Source organism: Lichenostomus cassidix, chromosome 12 (genome assembly GCF_008360975.1).
Source record: "Lichenostomus cassidix isolate B80296 chromosome 12, HeHo_3.0, whole genome shotgun sequence".
NCBI classification, from domain to species: Eukaryota; Metazoa; Chordata; class Aves; order Passeriformes; family Meliphagidae; genus Lichenostomus; species Lichenostomus cassidix.
In genome coordinates, this window is record NC_139493.1 from 15512441 (window position 1) to 15529582 (window position 17142).

Genomic DNA, 17142 nt, shown 5'->3' on the forward strand with positions numbered 1-17142 from the left:
AAGAAGAGTGAATTTTCAAGTCAGATGAGAGAAGTGCTTCAAGAGCAGTACTGAATTAGCCTGTTATACCCACAGGGCTATACCAGGGAACAGTGAGAGTGGGGCTGCTCTACACAGGGGACAAGGCAGGAGCCATGGGTGACCACAGGACAGCCCCTGCCCACCCAGCACAGTCCCACCAAGTCTGAGCATGGCTAGGTGTGACAGGCCCAATGGACAGCCCCAGGCAAGGTGAGGTGACAAGTCAGGGGCAAAGTCCACCCACAGAGCTCAGGCAGGAACAAGAGCGAGCCAGAGACAGGTTACCTGCAGTGTAGGTCCAAAGTCCATTCAGTAGACAGGGTTAGAGGCCAGGCTACCTGCACTGTCTCTCCAAGCTTCATCCAGGAGACAGGGCAGTGGCAAGGAACTGTATGTAACTTAGGTCTAGAGTGCATCCAGGGAGCCAGCAGCAGGGACAATGCTGGGGATAGGTACAGCTCCAACACAGCTCAGAAAGACACAGTGAGCGGAACTCAACTGGAGCTCCAAAACCTGAGGAGTTGGGCATTGGGTCCCAGGTGAAGCTGGTTAAGGCAATGAGGCTCATTAACACACCGACTCCTGGCTGCTCAACACCCACCACCTTCCCATGCTGTGTGCTGCTACTGGAGAGCCCAGTGGGGACAGCTGGATAATTCAGCCTGGTGTAGGATGGACAGCAGATCAGACCAAGCAGCTCCTAGCCCCGCAGTGCTCTATGCATCAGGAATTCAACACCTGCTCTGAGGTATAAATCCAACTGTCCTGAAGGTCAGCAGCTGGTGGCCTTAGACAGCAGTGTCTAGCCTGGGTGATTCATCACTATCTTTTTGTGGAAGAAATCCCATTAAGCAGGCACCAGCGTAAGCCTGAAGGGTGAGGGGTTGGTCCTGAACAGCTCACCCCAAGAAGGCAGTGCAGAGATCAGGCTCCTCCACAGCAGGTGAGTGCACCTGCACCACATGCCTGCTCCCCAGGAACATGCCTGGTCCTCCTGAGCAGAGCTGGCTGCACCCCCACCAGAGCACATAACCCTAACACAATCCCAGCACTGCTCAGCCAGCAGTTAACATTGTACTAAGAAAAAAAACAACCCACCCACACTCTGCACAACCAGCAATCAGGGGAAAAAGAAATCAGGAGCAGTTGGCCTGCCATGCTCCAAGCCTCACTTCTAACAAGGCACCCCCCACCTTAGAGGAACACCCTGGAAACCTCCTGGCTAGCTGTGTACTATGAATAGTACCTGTTTAAGGACCACTCCATCTCTACCCTGGACAAGAGAGATCTCTTGCCTAGGTATCTACACAGCATAGAAGTGAGAATTAAAACAAGAGAGGTACTGTCCTGGCCAGGACAGCCCATTCCTTGGCCTCTGCACCACTCTCTCAAGTGTTATGGCTGTGGTCTGTCACACTTGGCTACCTGCACATTAAGGTGAGCAACTGCTTGTGCTGCTCCAGCATCCCACTGTGAGCTGCAGCTCTTGCACTGCACGTTTCAGATTTTTTAAAACCAGCTTCTCAGTGCTCTTGTACCCAAACCTCGCCCCATGATGGAAGAGTCATCCTGGTGCCCTCACTCCTCCCTTCTCCATTTTCTTGCTGTTATGGGAAGAGCTCTGTCCATAGCTCATTGTGTCTGTGCCCATTGCTCCCTCCCTGCAGGTAGCTGTGAGAGCCAGGCCATGTGCCCAGCACACCCAGTGGCTCATGGCAGTCACATCCCTGGCCACACAGCCAAAGCAGGAGGAAGAAACTGTGCAGCTGTAACCAGCAACAGTGCAGCTAAAGGACTCGGAGCCCTCACATTACACCATTTTCCAGGGGTGCTGTTTGCTCACAAGCTTTTCCCAAGCAAGCACTTTGCTAGGAAAAGTAGTACAACTTAAATAGTAATTAGTCACCCATCCTGCCTTTGTTCCCAAAGGATTTCCAGGAACATTTTGGGGAAAGACTGTGAAAATTAATCCAAGGCTGACATACAGGCAACATTGCATTGCAGTGGCATGGACAGTTTTGCATGAATCCTTTCCTGCCCAGATTGCTCACAGGAGAGGAAGGGTACACAGCTGCTAGCATAAACCTTTCCAGCCAAACCGCCCCGCTTCATAATAGTTTGTCACCTGCTCAGGGAAATCACTTGTCACAAAAATTTTCTTTTCCACTTAATGACTTCAAACTCAATTTGAGGATTGGCTCAGCAGACTGCAGCTGAGGTATCTTTCAAATGGAATGTGCACCTTCCCTGGGTGTGAGCCGAGGGCTGGAGGGATGACGGTGGCATCTACCATTTGGGATGCAGCGCTGCCATAAGCTTGGTGTAATTAAAGGCCTGACTCAGCAAAGCGTAACAACCTCCTGACTGTAAACCCACACATTGTTTAATAAGGATGAAATCTGTTAAACTGGGGCTGATGAGATCCTGACCTAAGTAAGGGCTAGCTCAGGAATTGGGGATCATGACAAGTGATCTGCAGAGCAAGGGAGAGGAAGAGGCAGAGGCCATGCTGCATGACCAGACTCATAAGCGTTTATCCAATGAAGTATGGGGCCAGGATCAGCCCTGAAATGCAGAATTTACTCAGCAGTAAGCAAAGGGAGCTGACTGTCACAGACTGGTACTCTAAACTGCTCAGCACCTCCTCGCTGATGAAGCTCACGTACAGCTTGTGTTGTCACCATGTACTGAGGTGGGTACAAGACAGCATATGTGGGTGGGGCAGGCCAATGCTCCTAGTCACTGCAACTACATAAATAATGCAAATACTGCACTCAAGAAAAGTCACAAATGAAAAAAAATAGACTGTGCCATGAGGGGATCCAGGAAAATAGAGGCTCTCATAAGTTAAGAATCTTTCCTTCAGTCACCAAGCAAGTTTCAGAGCCAAAACTAAAAGCTGGTGTACCCAGTGCCCTTTTCTCCACCCCAAACTATCTTTTCAGCATTTTATGCTATAGTGACAAGGTTTCCCTACCACAGATCTAGTCCAAAATTATTCTTGCTTACTGGAATTGCAAGAAAAGGATTAGCAACAACTATCTTGGCTGACCTAGAATGATCTGTTAAAATTCTGCACGTGAATGGTGTTAAATGCAAGCATAAGGTAAGCGAACGCTGTGTCCCACATTCCCAGTGAAATTAATAGGCCCTGTGTTATGATGGAGCAGACACAAAATCATTGCCAGGACTGAAGCAAGGCCATGATTTATTTATCTAGTTTGCACTGTTCCTAAGTAGCTGCACACAGTATATTAGGTAAACTTAAACATACATCTTGTTTCTTCAGCAGCCCAACAACAGCAATCACACCTCTTCTAAAAGCAGAATATATTGAACAGGAAACCAATGAATCAGCTTAAGAATCTCCTCACCAAGGCACTTCCTTCTTTGGTGCTGGGAGAGCCACCCAATTGCACCCCTGCAGGTCCTTGTCAGATGGATGGAGCACAGGGCTGCTCCTGAAATCCACACTTGCAGCTCCAGGTAGCAGGCTGGGGTCAGTGCCCTGCTCCATTTGGCTCGGCATCCAGCAGACTGAGTGTGTTCTCAGGAGAGAGCAGTTCAAATTAGCACATTAGCAGAACTGCCAAGAATTGAAAGCCCAATGCAACCAGCTAAACACTTGAGATTTGCTCCAGTGGCTGCTGGAGTAAATGCTGCTCAAGGCACAGATAAGAACATGCTCTCTCAGTGACACAGACCTCTCTACAGCTGGCAAGCCTGCCCCACGCCAATACCAACCCAAACACAAAGGTAGTGCTATGCAAAAGCATCACTCCATCTCCTAAAAGCAGTCCCATCCTGCAAAGAAGCTAAAAACAGTGCTGCATTAATGGAGAGTGCACCAAATCCTGCTCCAGGGTTAGCTGGAGCTCAGCAAGCTCATCCCTTTGCATGCACAGAGCATCCCACAGCACTGCTTCACCTCTCTTACCCAGCCTCAGAGGGGTTCTCACCCATAAATCCTCATCATCACCCCCATCCCTGCCCAGAAACCCAGTGAAGATTTAAGAAAAAAGAGAACTTTAAAACCATTTCATCATCAAGAGTTAAAAATACTTTCTTCAGCCAACTGCAAGGCGAGCAGAGGGGACAGTGTTTAGTGCAATGCATGGCTGCAAATTGAGATTCCTGTTTTAGAGGAAGATCTGGTGCTCTGGTGGTTTCAACATGTTCTTTAAAGCCCTGTAACACAGACTTATTTCAGCTCCTCTCTCCACAAGGAGCCTTTAACTTACTAGCAACCCCACTACATTAGTTACACAAGCAACCAGTTCCTGTCTAATTGGTTTATAAGACAGCAGGTTTTCCTTTTTAATGGCTGATAAATTGCCACGCTGTCCAATGCAAGGCTGTGATTCACTTGTCTTTGTAGAGATTAAACAGGGAAGCCTGAGGCTTCCATGTAAAGGAAGGGATTGGCACCTAAAAAAAAGTTGTGATCCAGCCAGAACTAAACTGGTTGGCAGCCTCTCCCAGTAACCTTCCCACCACCTCCACCCTGTAAAAGTCAAGGGAAATAAAAATACTCCAATTTTTAAGGCAAAATTCGATGTTCATCAGGGAGATAGGGCTCATTTAGTTTTTAATTTTTCATTTACCTCCAGGTTAAATTCAGGCAGGGAGCCTGGTGTTGAATTGGATTGAAACAACTGTTTTAACACAATACAGCTTCCTTTCCAAGCTCTTCCATCTCCCCATCCACTGCCAAGAAAGGGACCAAAGTGGACAAGAATAGGGAGATTAAACAGAAACAAAAGTCGGAGTCAGCACCAGGCTGGGCTAATGCGGGCATGGCTTTGTCGTCGGCATTTTGCTGTTTGTTGTCTGCAATCCTTTTAAGGTGGCTGCAGCTTGCAGCCAGCATAATCCTGATTTTGTAAGGGTTTGGGTTTTTTCCCTCCCCCTTCCTTTTTTCACATTGCCAGCAATTGATTTCATTTAACATTTTCATTCCTCTGCCTGCTGTAAATAACCACTTGGCAGTTGAATTTCTCAAGTAGAACAGGCAGCGGCTGCTTACTCTCTTCCTGGCAGCTGGGGGGGAATCTGGCAAGCACTAAAGCAAGAAGCTGTTTCAAGTAGCTTTGAAATGTGCAAGAGATTACATGGGTAGCACTTGGAGTGGAAGAAGTCACAATACTGAAAGGCTGAGAACTTATTTTTGAAAAGCTTGGTGAACTTGGTGGCTAAGTGACTAAATTCACCAGTGAGAGATGAGCATTTCACTCCCAGTTCATGGCTCTGCACAGCCACCGATGGATGCCAGCGGAGAAGGGGACCAGGCTGCTGCAGCTCGTGGTTGCCAGTCATCTGGCAGCACATAACTGCACTTAAACCAGCACACAAGGTACAACCCAAGGAGACAACAACCCAACTTGCCACCTCCTTGTGCTCTGCAAACAGCACTTGCTCACTGCCACGCTCTGCTGTGCACATCAGCAGGCTGAGATACTGCATCAGTGCTTGTCACACCGGCACTGCCTTCCTCCCATGGGGCCCAGCTTTCAGTGTGTTGCGTTCCCAAAATGTTCAGCTGCACAAGATACCTATGACCTTCAAGATACTCATGCCATGTCCTCTCCCACTGGCTGGGCAAAATGTGGCCACCCTGCCAGGAGAGCTCAAGAGCTGAGAGGAAAAGAATCCCTCATTACCATCAGTTTATGAGCCACAAATTTCTGTTCTGGTTTATAACCCCAAGAAATCCCTGACCTCACTAGAGTTGGACAAATTTAGGGCCAGAGCAAACTTCACTGTAAGTCAGCATTCACATCAGAGTAATAAAGGAGTCACAGAATCAATGTTAACTGGCACCAGATGAAATCCCTGGGTTCATCTTAGTCATGCTGGCAGAGTATCTGTGTAACTCCTTTAGGCTTAAAGCATTTTACTTGTATTTCATGTGAGCAGCGAGAGGGAGAGAGGTTGTTCCCCAAAACTGCCAAGCTGCCCCCAAACACAGGAGTTCCCAGTACAAGGCTTTGTTGCCATCCAAAAGAGGTTGAGCAGAGCACTCCACAGCCACGGAGATCAAGCTCAAGAATGGGTATTTACCACCCTGAATGGCTGCATGCATAGCTAAGCGAGCACAAAGTATTAATAATGATTAATTTGTAAGGGTTGCTTTTTAGCTTTTGTTCAGAAAAAGTCAGCACATTCTGAGCAGAGCTATTAACAATACCAACAAGCAGAGCTTATACCACAGGCTACGTGGCCTAATTCCACCCTGCTTTTCTGATGCTGCAAAAAAGCTGCAGTAAAAGATATCGTCAGCGCCAGGATCCTGCCACACACCGGCCCCCACCTCCTATCTCTGCCCTGAAAGGCTCCTCAGCAGGAGCTGCTTCCTCCTCCTCAGCTCCCTGCCCCTCAACCCATACTGCGAACTACAGTGAATGTCTTTGAAAATGCCCCCGCTGAACTCGTAGCGGCAGAGCGGAGCAGGGATGACAAAATCGGAGCTGGCAGCTCTGCAGAGCACAGCCCAACATGAGGTTCACTTTTCCCTTCCCCTCTCCAAGCCAGCACGAGAGGGAAGGCTCGGGAGCAGGACGGTGCAGCCGAGCGAGCGCCGGCGGCAGGCGAAGGAGGGCAGGAGCGGCAGGCAGCAGGCAGAGGTGGGCAGCGGCTGCACCGCGAGCGCCGTGACGCAGCTGGGCTCCGTGCTCCCAAAAAGCGCTCACCAAAGGCACGGGCACACGGCGATGCGAGCAGAGGCTGATCAGGAGTCCCTCGAGAGGCAGAGTCGGTCTAAGCCACAGCTACACAGCGGCACAAAACACTTGCTCGCCCTCAAAAATACATTGGGGACACCAAGGGGTGCGGAAGGAGCTTATGCGCTGTCCTGGCCGGGCGCTGCTGCAGGGCAGGAGTGCTGCTGTCACCTCGCTGCCGCCACCCACACCTGCGAGCAGCCGGGTGACTATGGCAAAGGCAACCGCGGTCCCACAATTCAGAGCACACCGCGCTACAGGGCAAGACAGGCAGGGCTAATCCCCATCTCACAACTTGCAACGCTAAGTACATTAGAGGCTGCTTTTCTATTTGTTTATTTTTTATATATTTATTTTAGTAACTTTGCTTCACCTCTTCTTTTTCCCCAGCAGACAAACAGTGGAGTAGAGCAAGCATGGATAATTCTCATCCCATTTTATTTTATTTCTCTGTGGCGTTTCTGTTTGCTTTTGAGAGGAGGGGGTTGTTGAAGCATGTGTATTGCTTTGCAATTACAAATTAGCTTTTTAAATGAAGTGTGCTGCAAGAGGCCTGATATGCCATGTGTGAGTGTGCTACTCAGCCTCTGATGAGAAACAAAAGTGGAAAAAAACCCACCCTACAAATAACTGCCGTGGTGCTGCTCCCAGGGCCGGTCTGAGCGGGGAGCTCTGCGCAAGTGCGGGGCAAGGAGTGGTCACAGTCAGGGGCTTCTCCTGGGGCTTTGGTTCCTAGGGACAGCAGAAAGATTTTTTCGCAGAGTAAATGGAAGCACTTGACAGCAGGAACCAGGTCAAAGCACAGCTCCGTTCAGGCTTCAGGGAGGCTCTGAGCAGAGGGGAGGAGACAAGGAAAAGGCATCCTCCTCTCCCATCGAGTGGGTTCAGTTTTCCCCAGACTTCCAAATCCAGAGCCTGCCATGCCAGCAGCACTCTCTGTGCAGGGGACCTCTGGTAGAGCTGAATTTTACATGCCCCAGAGTGCAAGGTTTGGATACTGAAACAACCTGCCATGTGCCATGTTTCTTTCATGAAAATCCTCAATGGCTGTGGCAGCAAAGCCAGGTCCCACACACACTTCCCAAGGATTTTGGTACTGTAAGTCATCACCACGTTGAGAATTTGTAGGTCTGCTCTGGATCGGACACCACTGAGGCAGCTGCTGATGGGAAACACACCTCCAAGAGCAGTTCTGGAAAAGCAATTCAATATGCTTTCAGCCTGCTCACAGATTTAGGGAACCAGTAATTGCCTGCAGAAGACTGGAACCACCTCTTTCCCAATGCCTGTTATTAGCAAGTCTAGTGAGCACCTTGTTGTTGACAAACATTCAACTGCAGATGTGCCTCAGCCATGTCCCAACCTCTCTACTTCCATCACCTGCAGTTGTTGCAGCAGCTGATCAAACGAGCATACGCAGAATGAGCGCTCAGCAAACGTTATCAGATATTCAGCACAAAAGGAAAAGTTGACAAATGATCAAATGCACTTCCATCTCCAGTCTGTTGCTCACAGACAACTGACAAACAGAACACCAATGGTGACAGTCTCCCTCTGAATTCAAAGGCAGTCAGCGAGCAGCCATTCAGCCAAACAGAGGCAATAAAAAAATAAATACCCCAGCAAAATTAAAAAACCTTTGTACTTTAACTCCAGAGCTCAGAAAACCTCAGTCCCAAAGCCACTCCTCAGAGCTGGGTGAACACTGAGAGCTTACTCAGATCCCCTCTGTGAACCTTTTCGTACCACTGTGGGGTTTCCCTACATCTTTTCAGACACATGTGGGCTTTTATAGTTTATTTTTGTTTAGGACATGGACAAGAATCTACTTGAAGCATCTTACAAGAGTTCTCAGGCCCTCATTCCCAGGTCTTGACCACTCTACCCTGTCCTTTCCCCTTTCATTTCACTTGTCTCTGCCCAACTCATCCAATCATTAAGGAACATATCCTATTTGCACTAACCTGCCATCCGTGGCCCTGTGCTGCTGATGTGCTCTCCTCCATCCCTCACCTGTGAAGGACTTTGTCTGCTTAGACCAGCAGGAACTGGTATTTTCCACCACATGCTCATTTTCTGCCCAGCAGAGCTGAGTGCAATTTTAAGGTCTTTATCAACCACCCCCTATCTTTCTTACTACCTCCAAACCTTTCCTTAGAGCTGCTAAATCATAAGCCTCTAAATATCTAGACACTGTGATCTGCGTTTAAGAAAATAAATCTCATGTTTTATAAAATACTGGCAGAGTTCTTCCCTCTGTTCCTCATTAAGCCTTTTTGGTTCACACGACATGTCCCCCATGCAGACTGTAGCAGCAGCAGCGTGCAAGTTCAATGTAGGAAGAATAAAGAGCTACCTCGAGATTCACAGCATATTAAAATTAACAGCCACTGCAGTCAAATGCTGTATCTCTCTCCAATCTCATTACGAATAGCTTCTAACATAAAACAGGATCCACTTCACAGTATTTCATAGAATGATCCACAAGGAAATACAGAAAAGACAAATATATGTCAGAGTTTGCTTGAGCAAAGACCAAGAACATGGAGGGAAGGAGAGCCATGCACTACTTTTGTGCCCTGAGCAGGCTGCACCCCACTCACTGCCTCTGCTGACCAGACACTGCTGGGTCACACGGGCAGAGCATGGGAGCTCAGGTCAGGGCTTTCTGTTCTGAATCCAAGAACAAAATAGTGACAAATAAAGGCAAAATAAATGAAGACATTCTAAGCCTGGAGCAAACCAAGCAGGCCACGGGCTCTCGTCTTTGCCAGTCATGCAATCGGTGTCCTAGTTCATCCCGGTCATCTGTGGTTAATTGAGCTCCCAAGGGTTTCTTGACCTCATTTCCCAAGACACAACCCACAGCTCTGCCCTTCCTGGGCACCTCACTTCAGTGAGCCCCTGGCAATTCCTCTGCACGTGGAATGTGTGCCAGCCACCCCCAGCTTCCCACGTTGCACAGCCAGCCCCGTTCAGCCCATCAGCCAAAAAGACAGCTTTTCATGAACTGCAATAGAAGGCAGAGCCAGGCTGGCTGCAGAGCAAGGCACCCTGGAGAAAAGCCACAGACATGGGGAGTACCCCACATGAGAGCCCCCCACCCTGTGCCTACAAGCAGTTGCCTGTTATGTTCTCCTCCACATCCAAGCACAACCCTTCACCTCAGCAAGTTGCAGTCACCACCTTTTCTTAAGCACAGGAAGGGTGGTTTCTGCCTCAAAGCACACCCAGCTGGCTCATCCCATCCATCCAGGCCAATTGAGTTCGCTAGACATTCAGCAGCCCCATGTTTCTAGGAGAAAAAGTGGTGCTGTCAAGAATTGCAACAAGGGAAATTGCTCTGGTAGAAAAACCTGGCAGCACATATAGCCTGGGAGCCTGCAGAGCCAAGCTGAGAGTAAGAGGGAGATAACTGAGAAACCAGTGAGTTCTGGGAAAAATCTTTCCACCCCCATTTTGCTACTGGGAATCCCTTCCAGCAGGAAACCTGTTATCAAGAGCTCCCTGGGCTTTGTCTCACCGGAGGATGGAAACTGGGGGCACAGATACACGAGGAAGCACATGGTACATGGCTCAACCTATTCCCAAAAAACCTTTTGAAAAGCCAGTTACAGCCATGGACATGCATGGAGAACTGGGCTGAGGACACCAGATCCCTGGACAGTCCTGTTGTACCTGACCTTTGCAGGCAGATGCACCTAGGGGAACAGCCAGGCATTATGTTATTTCCTAAAAAATCACCATCCCCTTTAATCCTAGGCAGCCATGTCTCCTCCCTGCAGCCAGTTTCCTTGAGAAACAGACAGCTTAAAATCTCTAGTGCAGCCTCCAGCATCATCAAGTGCTCCACACACAGAAAGGGCACAGACAGCAGCAGCATTCATCAGGCTGGTAGACACAGCATCATTTCGCTGGGTAGCTGGATGTGGTTGACTTGGATTCGCTCTCTCCCAGGAAATGATTGTGATTGTCAGAGGAGATTGGTATATGATTATTAATAACAACACCACAAGGAAAAATAGAAGGCAATCAGCTGAGCGGGGCCAGGAGAGGAAGCGGGGAGGGTTTGCAGCGTTAGCGCTGGATGCTGCTCAAGGCCCGGCAGGCTGAGAGTACCTTGGTACATGTGTTAGGCTGAAACGCAACTTCATTTTGCTTTTCCAATGAACAAATTCCCCAGATGCCATGCAGAGCAAGTTAATAAACAACAGCAGAAGCAGTGAGGAATAAAGAAGCACAGGCAATAGGGATGGGGTTTGAATAGGTGATTGCAGAGAGCAAGTTGCAGAGAGTAAAAACTGGAGCAAGGTGCTCAAATGCAGTGTTCTTACACAAAAATTTGGCATAAGAGAGCACAAGAAATAGTTGAAAGGAGCTCAGTGCTAGATTTCAGGGCATCATCTATTGTTTTGCTCTCTCAGGCACCCAGACAGAGGGCCGTGGGTGACTCTGCAGCCACGGGGCTCAAAGCCACTCACTCAAAGCCACTCATTGCCTGCTTATCACCCAAAGGCACAGACAGGTCTCTCCCTGTGGGGGTATCACAGCACGACACCAGCCTGGAACCTCTGCACCTTCCTTCTGCTCCAAAACCATCCCTATCCTGCATATGGATGCTCCAGATTAAATTGCTTGCCAAAATCAGAGGGCTTGAAGCACAAGGAAGCAATGCACAGCATGTGCCAAGTCTCAGCTTGGTTTCACCCAAAAAATATCCCCCCATGTGCCCTCTTTTCCCAGCTAATCATCCCCATGATGTGACACTGGCACTTGAATTTCAATTTTATGCTGTATTTGAGAACACATTTCAGTAACAGGAGACAAGCCCAAGATAATGCAAATTAAACCCTTGTCCGAATGAATGCCAGTTCTCCCCTCTGTACCTCTCACAGCAGAGGGGTGGTGGCAAGGGAGGAGGAGGAGGAAAAGGAGGAAGAGGAGGAGGAAGGCAGCTCACTCTGTGCTGGCCTCCCCGGGGAAGGGAGGCAGGCTGCCAGGTGGGGGGAGCACAGGGCTTCAGCCTGTAACTGTGCAAACACTAATGCTGCAAAAGCTAATTTTACAGAGTTCCACTCTGTGGACTCCTCTTTGTCCCAGCATTCCTCAGCCTGAGAGATTAGCAGTTTAGAGATGGAGAAAAAGAAGGTATTTTAAAATTCAGCATAAACTCACACAGACTGAATGAGCAAGTCAGTTTGGAAGGGTGGGGATGGGCTCAGGAGGGAGGGCTCAAATAAATAGGAAATAATTGAAAGACTAGGATGAAGAAAGAGCATATGTGCCACCCTAGAAAGCTCAATATTCACTTTCATTTTTATTCTCATCTTCATGCCTCTTTGCAGCTTACTTTCTATCCTTTCCAAGCTTTCCCTGATCTCCAAACAATATTCCTGTCTCTGGCAGCCTTTAACTCCCTATCCACCAACCTCCAATCGTACTGGCTATTTGCTACTATGCTACAGGCTCTCCAATAGTTCTTTTGAGCCCATTGCTGGGATGAGGCTATCCAGCCTGCAACAGAAATCCCTATTTCTATTGTCATAGAATGTCATGTGAACATGTCATAGAATCACAAAATGGTTTGGGTTGTAAGGGACCTTAAAGATGATCTCGTTTCAACTTTCTTACTGTGGGCAGCAACACCTTCCACTAGACCAGGTTTCTCAGAGCACCATCCATCCTGGCCTTGGACACTTCCAGGGATAGGACATTCACAACTTCTCTGGGCAGACTTATACCAGCACTTCACCAGTGTCACAGTAAAGAATCTTCTTCTAATACCCAGTCTAAACTTACCTGTGACACTGGTGAAGCCATTCCCACTTTTCCTGTCCCTCCATGCTGTTGTAAACACTCCCTCTCCATCTTTCTTGTAGGCTCCCCTCAGATACTGGAAGGCCATAATTAGGTCACACAGAAGTGTGCCCTTCTCTAAGTTGAACAATCCCAATTCCCTCAGCCTTTCCCCATAGGAGAGGTGCTCCATCCCTCTAATGAACTTGGACTTGCTCCAGCAGGTTGATGTCCTTCCTGTGTTGGGGATGCCAGATCTGGATGTAGTACTGTGCATGATCCTCCAATCCCCACCAACAACCTACCTGGACCTCAGACTTTCTGTCCTCACATTTCTATCTCCAGTGTATATACCCTTGTAACACATTGGAGAGGGATGGAGGAAACTGCTGTGGGGACAAGATCACAAGTTAAGCCCCAGAGTTTCCTGAAGGAATCTACAGGTGATGCCCCAGGCCTGAGCTCTCCAGACACAACAGCAAAACTTGAGGACTACAGCGCACTTGGAGCTTGAATCGTTCTTCCCAGCTGAATCCTTCTCGCAGATGAAGAATGGAAGCATGACAGCAGCTCCCCCCATCCAGCCAGCACGAGGAGGCTGCTCCTGCACACACACACACACTTGCAGCAAGGGAAAGACAACAGAGAAATGGCTTCAGCGGGAGTTCATTACACTTGTTTATCTTCATTTTGTCTCTAACAGATGAACAGTGTAATGGCTTTGGCTTTCCTGGATGCCACAAACCCAGAAACATCCTAATGAAAAATAAATGTATTTACAGGGAGACGTCAAAACAGCCCAAGACAAGTCAAAGTAATGTGCCTGTGTCGGAAAAGAGTGCTTTTATTTCATCGCCCCTCCATGGCCTTCGAGCAGATCACGCAGCGGAGAGAGATAAATATTTTAAATAGTGACACTTCAGCAATGCACGGTTGTGCAAGACAGAGAATAATTAGAAAATAAATTACTTTTTTTTGCACGGTAATTCCAAATGTTGAATGAATTGGATTACTTGACATCCAGACCCGTTTCAATATCGAGGGTCCCATCCAAAGAGATACAGGGAACTTGGCCTCCAAAAAGAAGCCAAAATACAAATAAATGCAGCTTAGAGAAAGTGTTTAAGATCTGCCTGGCAACCTCCATAAATCTAAAAGATAGAAGGCTTCTCCTGGCCTCACACCAACAGTTTGGTCTAAAAATAGGTTAATCTCCCCGAGAGCAAAGGAGCCATCAACAACACAACGCTGCCTGCAACACGTACCCTGCCCCCGCAGGCACACACCGCAGCCCTGGGCAGGCAGTCACTCGCTGCACAAAGGCCACTGAACTTACTAATTAATAGCCAAATTCCCTTCCTTAATCCAGCCTGGGGAAGTTCACGTGCCATCGGCCGACCGACGTGCTGCACTGGAGCAAGGAGAGTTGCTGTGATTACCTGGAATGGTCTCTCTTTGCTTCATTTCTTGGAAGACCATTTGCGTGGATGCAAATGTGTTTTACCCCCAACCCTGATTAACTACACAAATGTATAGGATGAATGTGATCAAATGTATGTGATGAATATGCACATGCATGCTTTACTGTTGTGCTGACAGAGCATATTGCTTATTTGGGGAAAACAGTGAGATTTCGACTTGTTCCACTAAAGAGGATTATATAATCTCTCCTCCCTTGTCCCCTCTCTGTCTGATTTCTGATTTCACTTGTCAGGTGGTTTTATACCTGCCTTACGCAGATATATGGAAATGGTCACTTACAAACTTTGGCAAGCCATGGTTAGGATGCTGTTAGAGAAAAGTTAATTGTTTAATGACCTGCTAAACTAGACATAAAGCTGGGGCAAATTTCCCAGAAAAATGTAATAAATGTAAAAAATATAATAAAAATATCTTAAGATAAAGCTCTGTGAGAAGAGTACTTATCAATTTAAACATGAGAAAACCCCTACAAATCCCAAATAGTTGCCATTAGTCCCCCAAAAAGAATTATAAAACAGAGCAGGCGTATCAGTTATTTTGGATGAAATATTTAAAAGCAACTGTGAAAGAACACGCATGATGAAATCGGGAAATTTGATGTTTTAACACTAGACTGGACTGCAAAGCTAGCAATATCCGCAACCTGAAATGCACAGTGAAACCATCCAAAATTAAATTGTGTGGTAGTTACATAATGTGGGACAGTATTTTTAAATATATTATGTTTTGAAATATGCTGCTTAACTTGGGTTCTTAAACCTTAATCATGATTGTTGTATTTTTGCTTAATACTATTAAAAGAAGTGAAAATAGGAACTTTCAGTATGAAGCTAACAATAAAATAGCCACAGTTAATTTAAAAAATGCTTTTAAAAAATCAAACTCTCACACAATTCAATGAATTTTGACAAGAGCAGGGAAATGGTACTAGTTTTTTAATTGAGATTTCTTTTGGTTTTATCTGAGAGCTCCTTAGCCTAACAGAATTATACATCATAATAAGTGTTCTTAACTGTGCAAATCCTGGGTTTAGATGCAATCATTGGCACTGCAATGCTCTGTTCACATTGCACTGATGTGCACACTCAGAAAGGTCATTCATCTTAGCACAGATTTCCCCTGAAGAATATCCTTTGTTTTCAAAATTATTTTTTAAAAAAGTAATGGAGTAGCCCAAGGAGGAATTTGCAATGCAATATTTGTTAGCACTTTGAAGTTAAGCATCAATCTCAAGCCATTTAAAAACTGCTTTTAAAAGCAAAGCTGCTAACACATAAAAGCTGGGAAAAGTAGCAACAGCATAAAAGCTGAATTTGCAGCTGGTTTGTACCACTAGAGCAGCTGAAGTGAAGTCATGAATCTGGCCTTTAATTTGTAATTGATTTTATGATTTGGCAGTCAGGAGCACAGGAACACAGGTCTGTGTGTAGGAGGAGACCAGGGGGACATCAGTCCTCTGGCTTGACACCTTTGTGTCCCCACGGCCCTGCAGCCCCTGACCAGCAGCACAGTGGGGCACAGCAGCTCTGCTGAGGAAGCCCTTGGCTTTGGGGTCTCCCACTGCACAAGTCATTGGGCTCCATCAATAATCAATACATTGATACACCGGGAAGACAGACAGAAATCAAGGACTCCCCTTGTCTGCACCGGCCAGGGGTCAGTGAATCATACACAAGTGACTTACACAGGAGTTCTAAGGTAACATTAGCTCCTACCTTGCAGGTGATGTGCTGCTGACTTCACTTGGTTGTACCCGAGTAAAGAAACACAAGAATATTTAATAATTTAACCAAAGGATGAGCTACTTGCCTCAGGTACAACCTGTACCAACCTCTCAGTCACAGCTATGGAAAATTTGTCTGCATTATCTTGTTATCATAATTTGAAACATAAAAAAACTAAGACAAATTCCTGAAAGGACTTGATAATTAATAATCAATCTTCTTCAGATTTGCTTATAGACTTTCAGAAGATTCCTCCACCCATAGTCCTAAATACTGTGCTATGCTATATTTTCACATTACAAAGACTATAGACTTCAGCTTTAAATGAAATACTTCTGATTTCCCATAGTCTTGGTACAAGGGATCACCACCTGTCGTACAAGCTTTGTACTGAGTGGGTGAAGTCAATGCTATACAGATGGGAACTACAGTGCCAAGAATGGTTTTCTTATTTAGTATGCATTTATCATTTGTGTAAGTCACCATCAGTCTTCAGTCTCTGCAACTAGAGGCAGAGCATACCAGTAAATACAGTAAAAGAGAGGGTCCTACTCACACCCATCAAGAAGTTTGTCTGAGCTGGCAATGTGATTTGCTTGGGCCACGGGAAAGACTGGGAAAAGCTGGTCTGCCTCCATCGGCTTTAAAAGAGTGAGGTATAAATATAGAAGCTTTGGAAAGCTGCCTTGAATTTTCTGCATTGCAACTGCTATAACAATTGGATTATGATCCCTATTTATCCTCATTGACAAAGTAATTGAGTTTGGTCAGCTGGATCCTTTCCCTTCCTAGGGGACAACAGATGGGTGATGCAGCTCCAGGTCTCCCAGGAAAGCAGCAGAGGTCTGGTGCTGGCTGACACCCACTGATCTCCAGGGCCCTCCCTGGACATTTTGGACAATCCCTCATTTTCCAAGTCCTCTGACTACTGTCAGAAGGACAAAAAAATTACAGCTATGAGCTGCTCTTGAGAAGAGATGCAAGAATGATTTCCTTGTACACCATGGATGTGACACAGACCCAGCCCGAATGCTGCACCCCTCTGTTGAGCTGGAGCAAACAAAAGGTCAGAGATGATGAGAGTTACCCACAGCTCAGTTAAGCCAGTGGTGTGGAATTCCTCTGACCAGACTAAAAGCTATCTAGATTTTTTAGACAAATAGCCAGACAGGCAGGCCAGCTGTAGATGACAAACAGAAGTAATTTGCACAGACACTGCAGTGGGGTATAGGGAGGATGATGAATGCAGGGGAAGATTTGAACAAGAGTTCTGGTATTACTCCTAAAGGAACATTTGCTCTGCCATGGTTTAGGATGCCTTGATATTTGACCAAAAAATCCAAAGCATGGAAAAAAGAAAAAAACAGGAAAAAACAATGACAAATGCAATCAAGCAGTAA

The 17142-nt window shown here is 46.9% G+C and overlaps 1 protein-coding gene across 2 annotated transcripts in view; it reads right to left on the minus strand.

Annotated features, from left to right (window-relative positions):
* CACNA2D2 (calcium voltage-gated channel auxiliary subunit alpha2delta 2) overlaps window positions 1-17142 on the minus strand; it is a 211865-nt gene that overhangs the window by 154797 nt on the left and 39926 nt on the right. Inside the window, exon 1 of one of the 2 annotated variants that reach the window (XM_085072908.1) lies at window positions 307-416. The exons of the other annotated variant lie outside the window; for it this stretch is intronic. Within the exon in view, the coding sequence (XP_084929034.1) occupies window positions 307-330 (24 nt within the window). The 5' untranslated portion in view covers window positions 331-416. Of the gene's footprint in view, window positions 1-306; window positions 417-17142 lie in introns of those variants that run through there. 2 annotated transcript variants of the gene reach the window in all.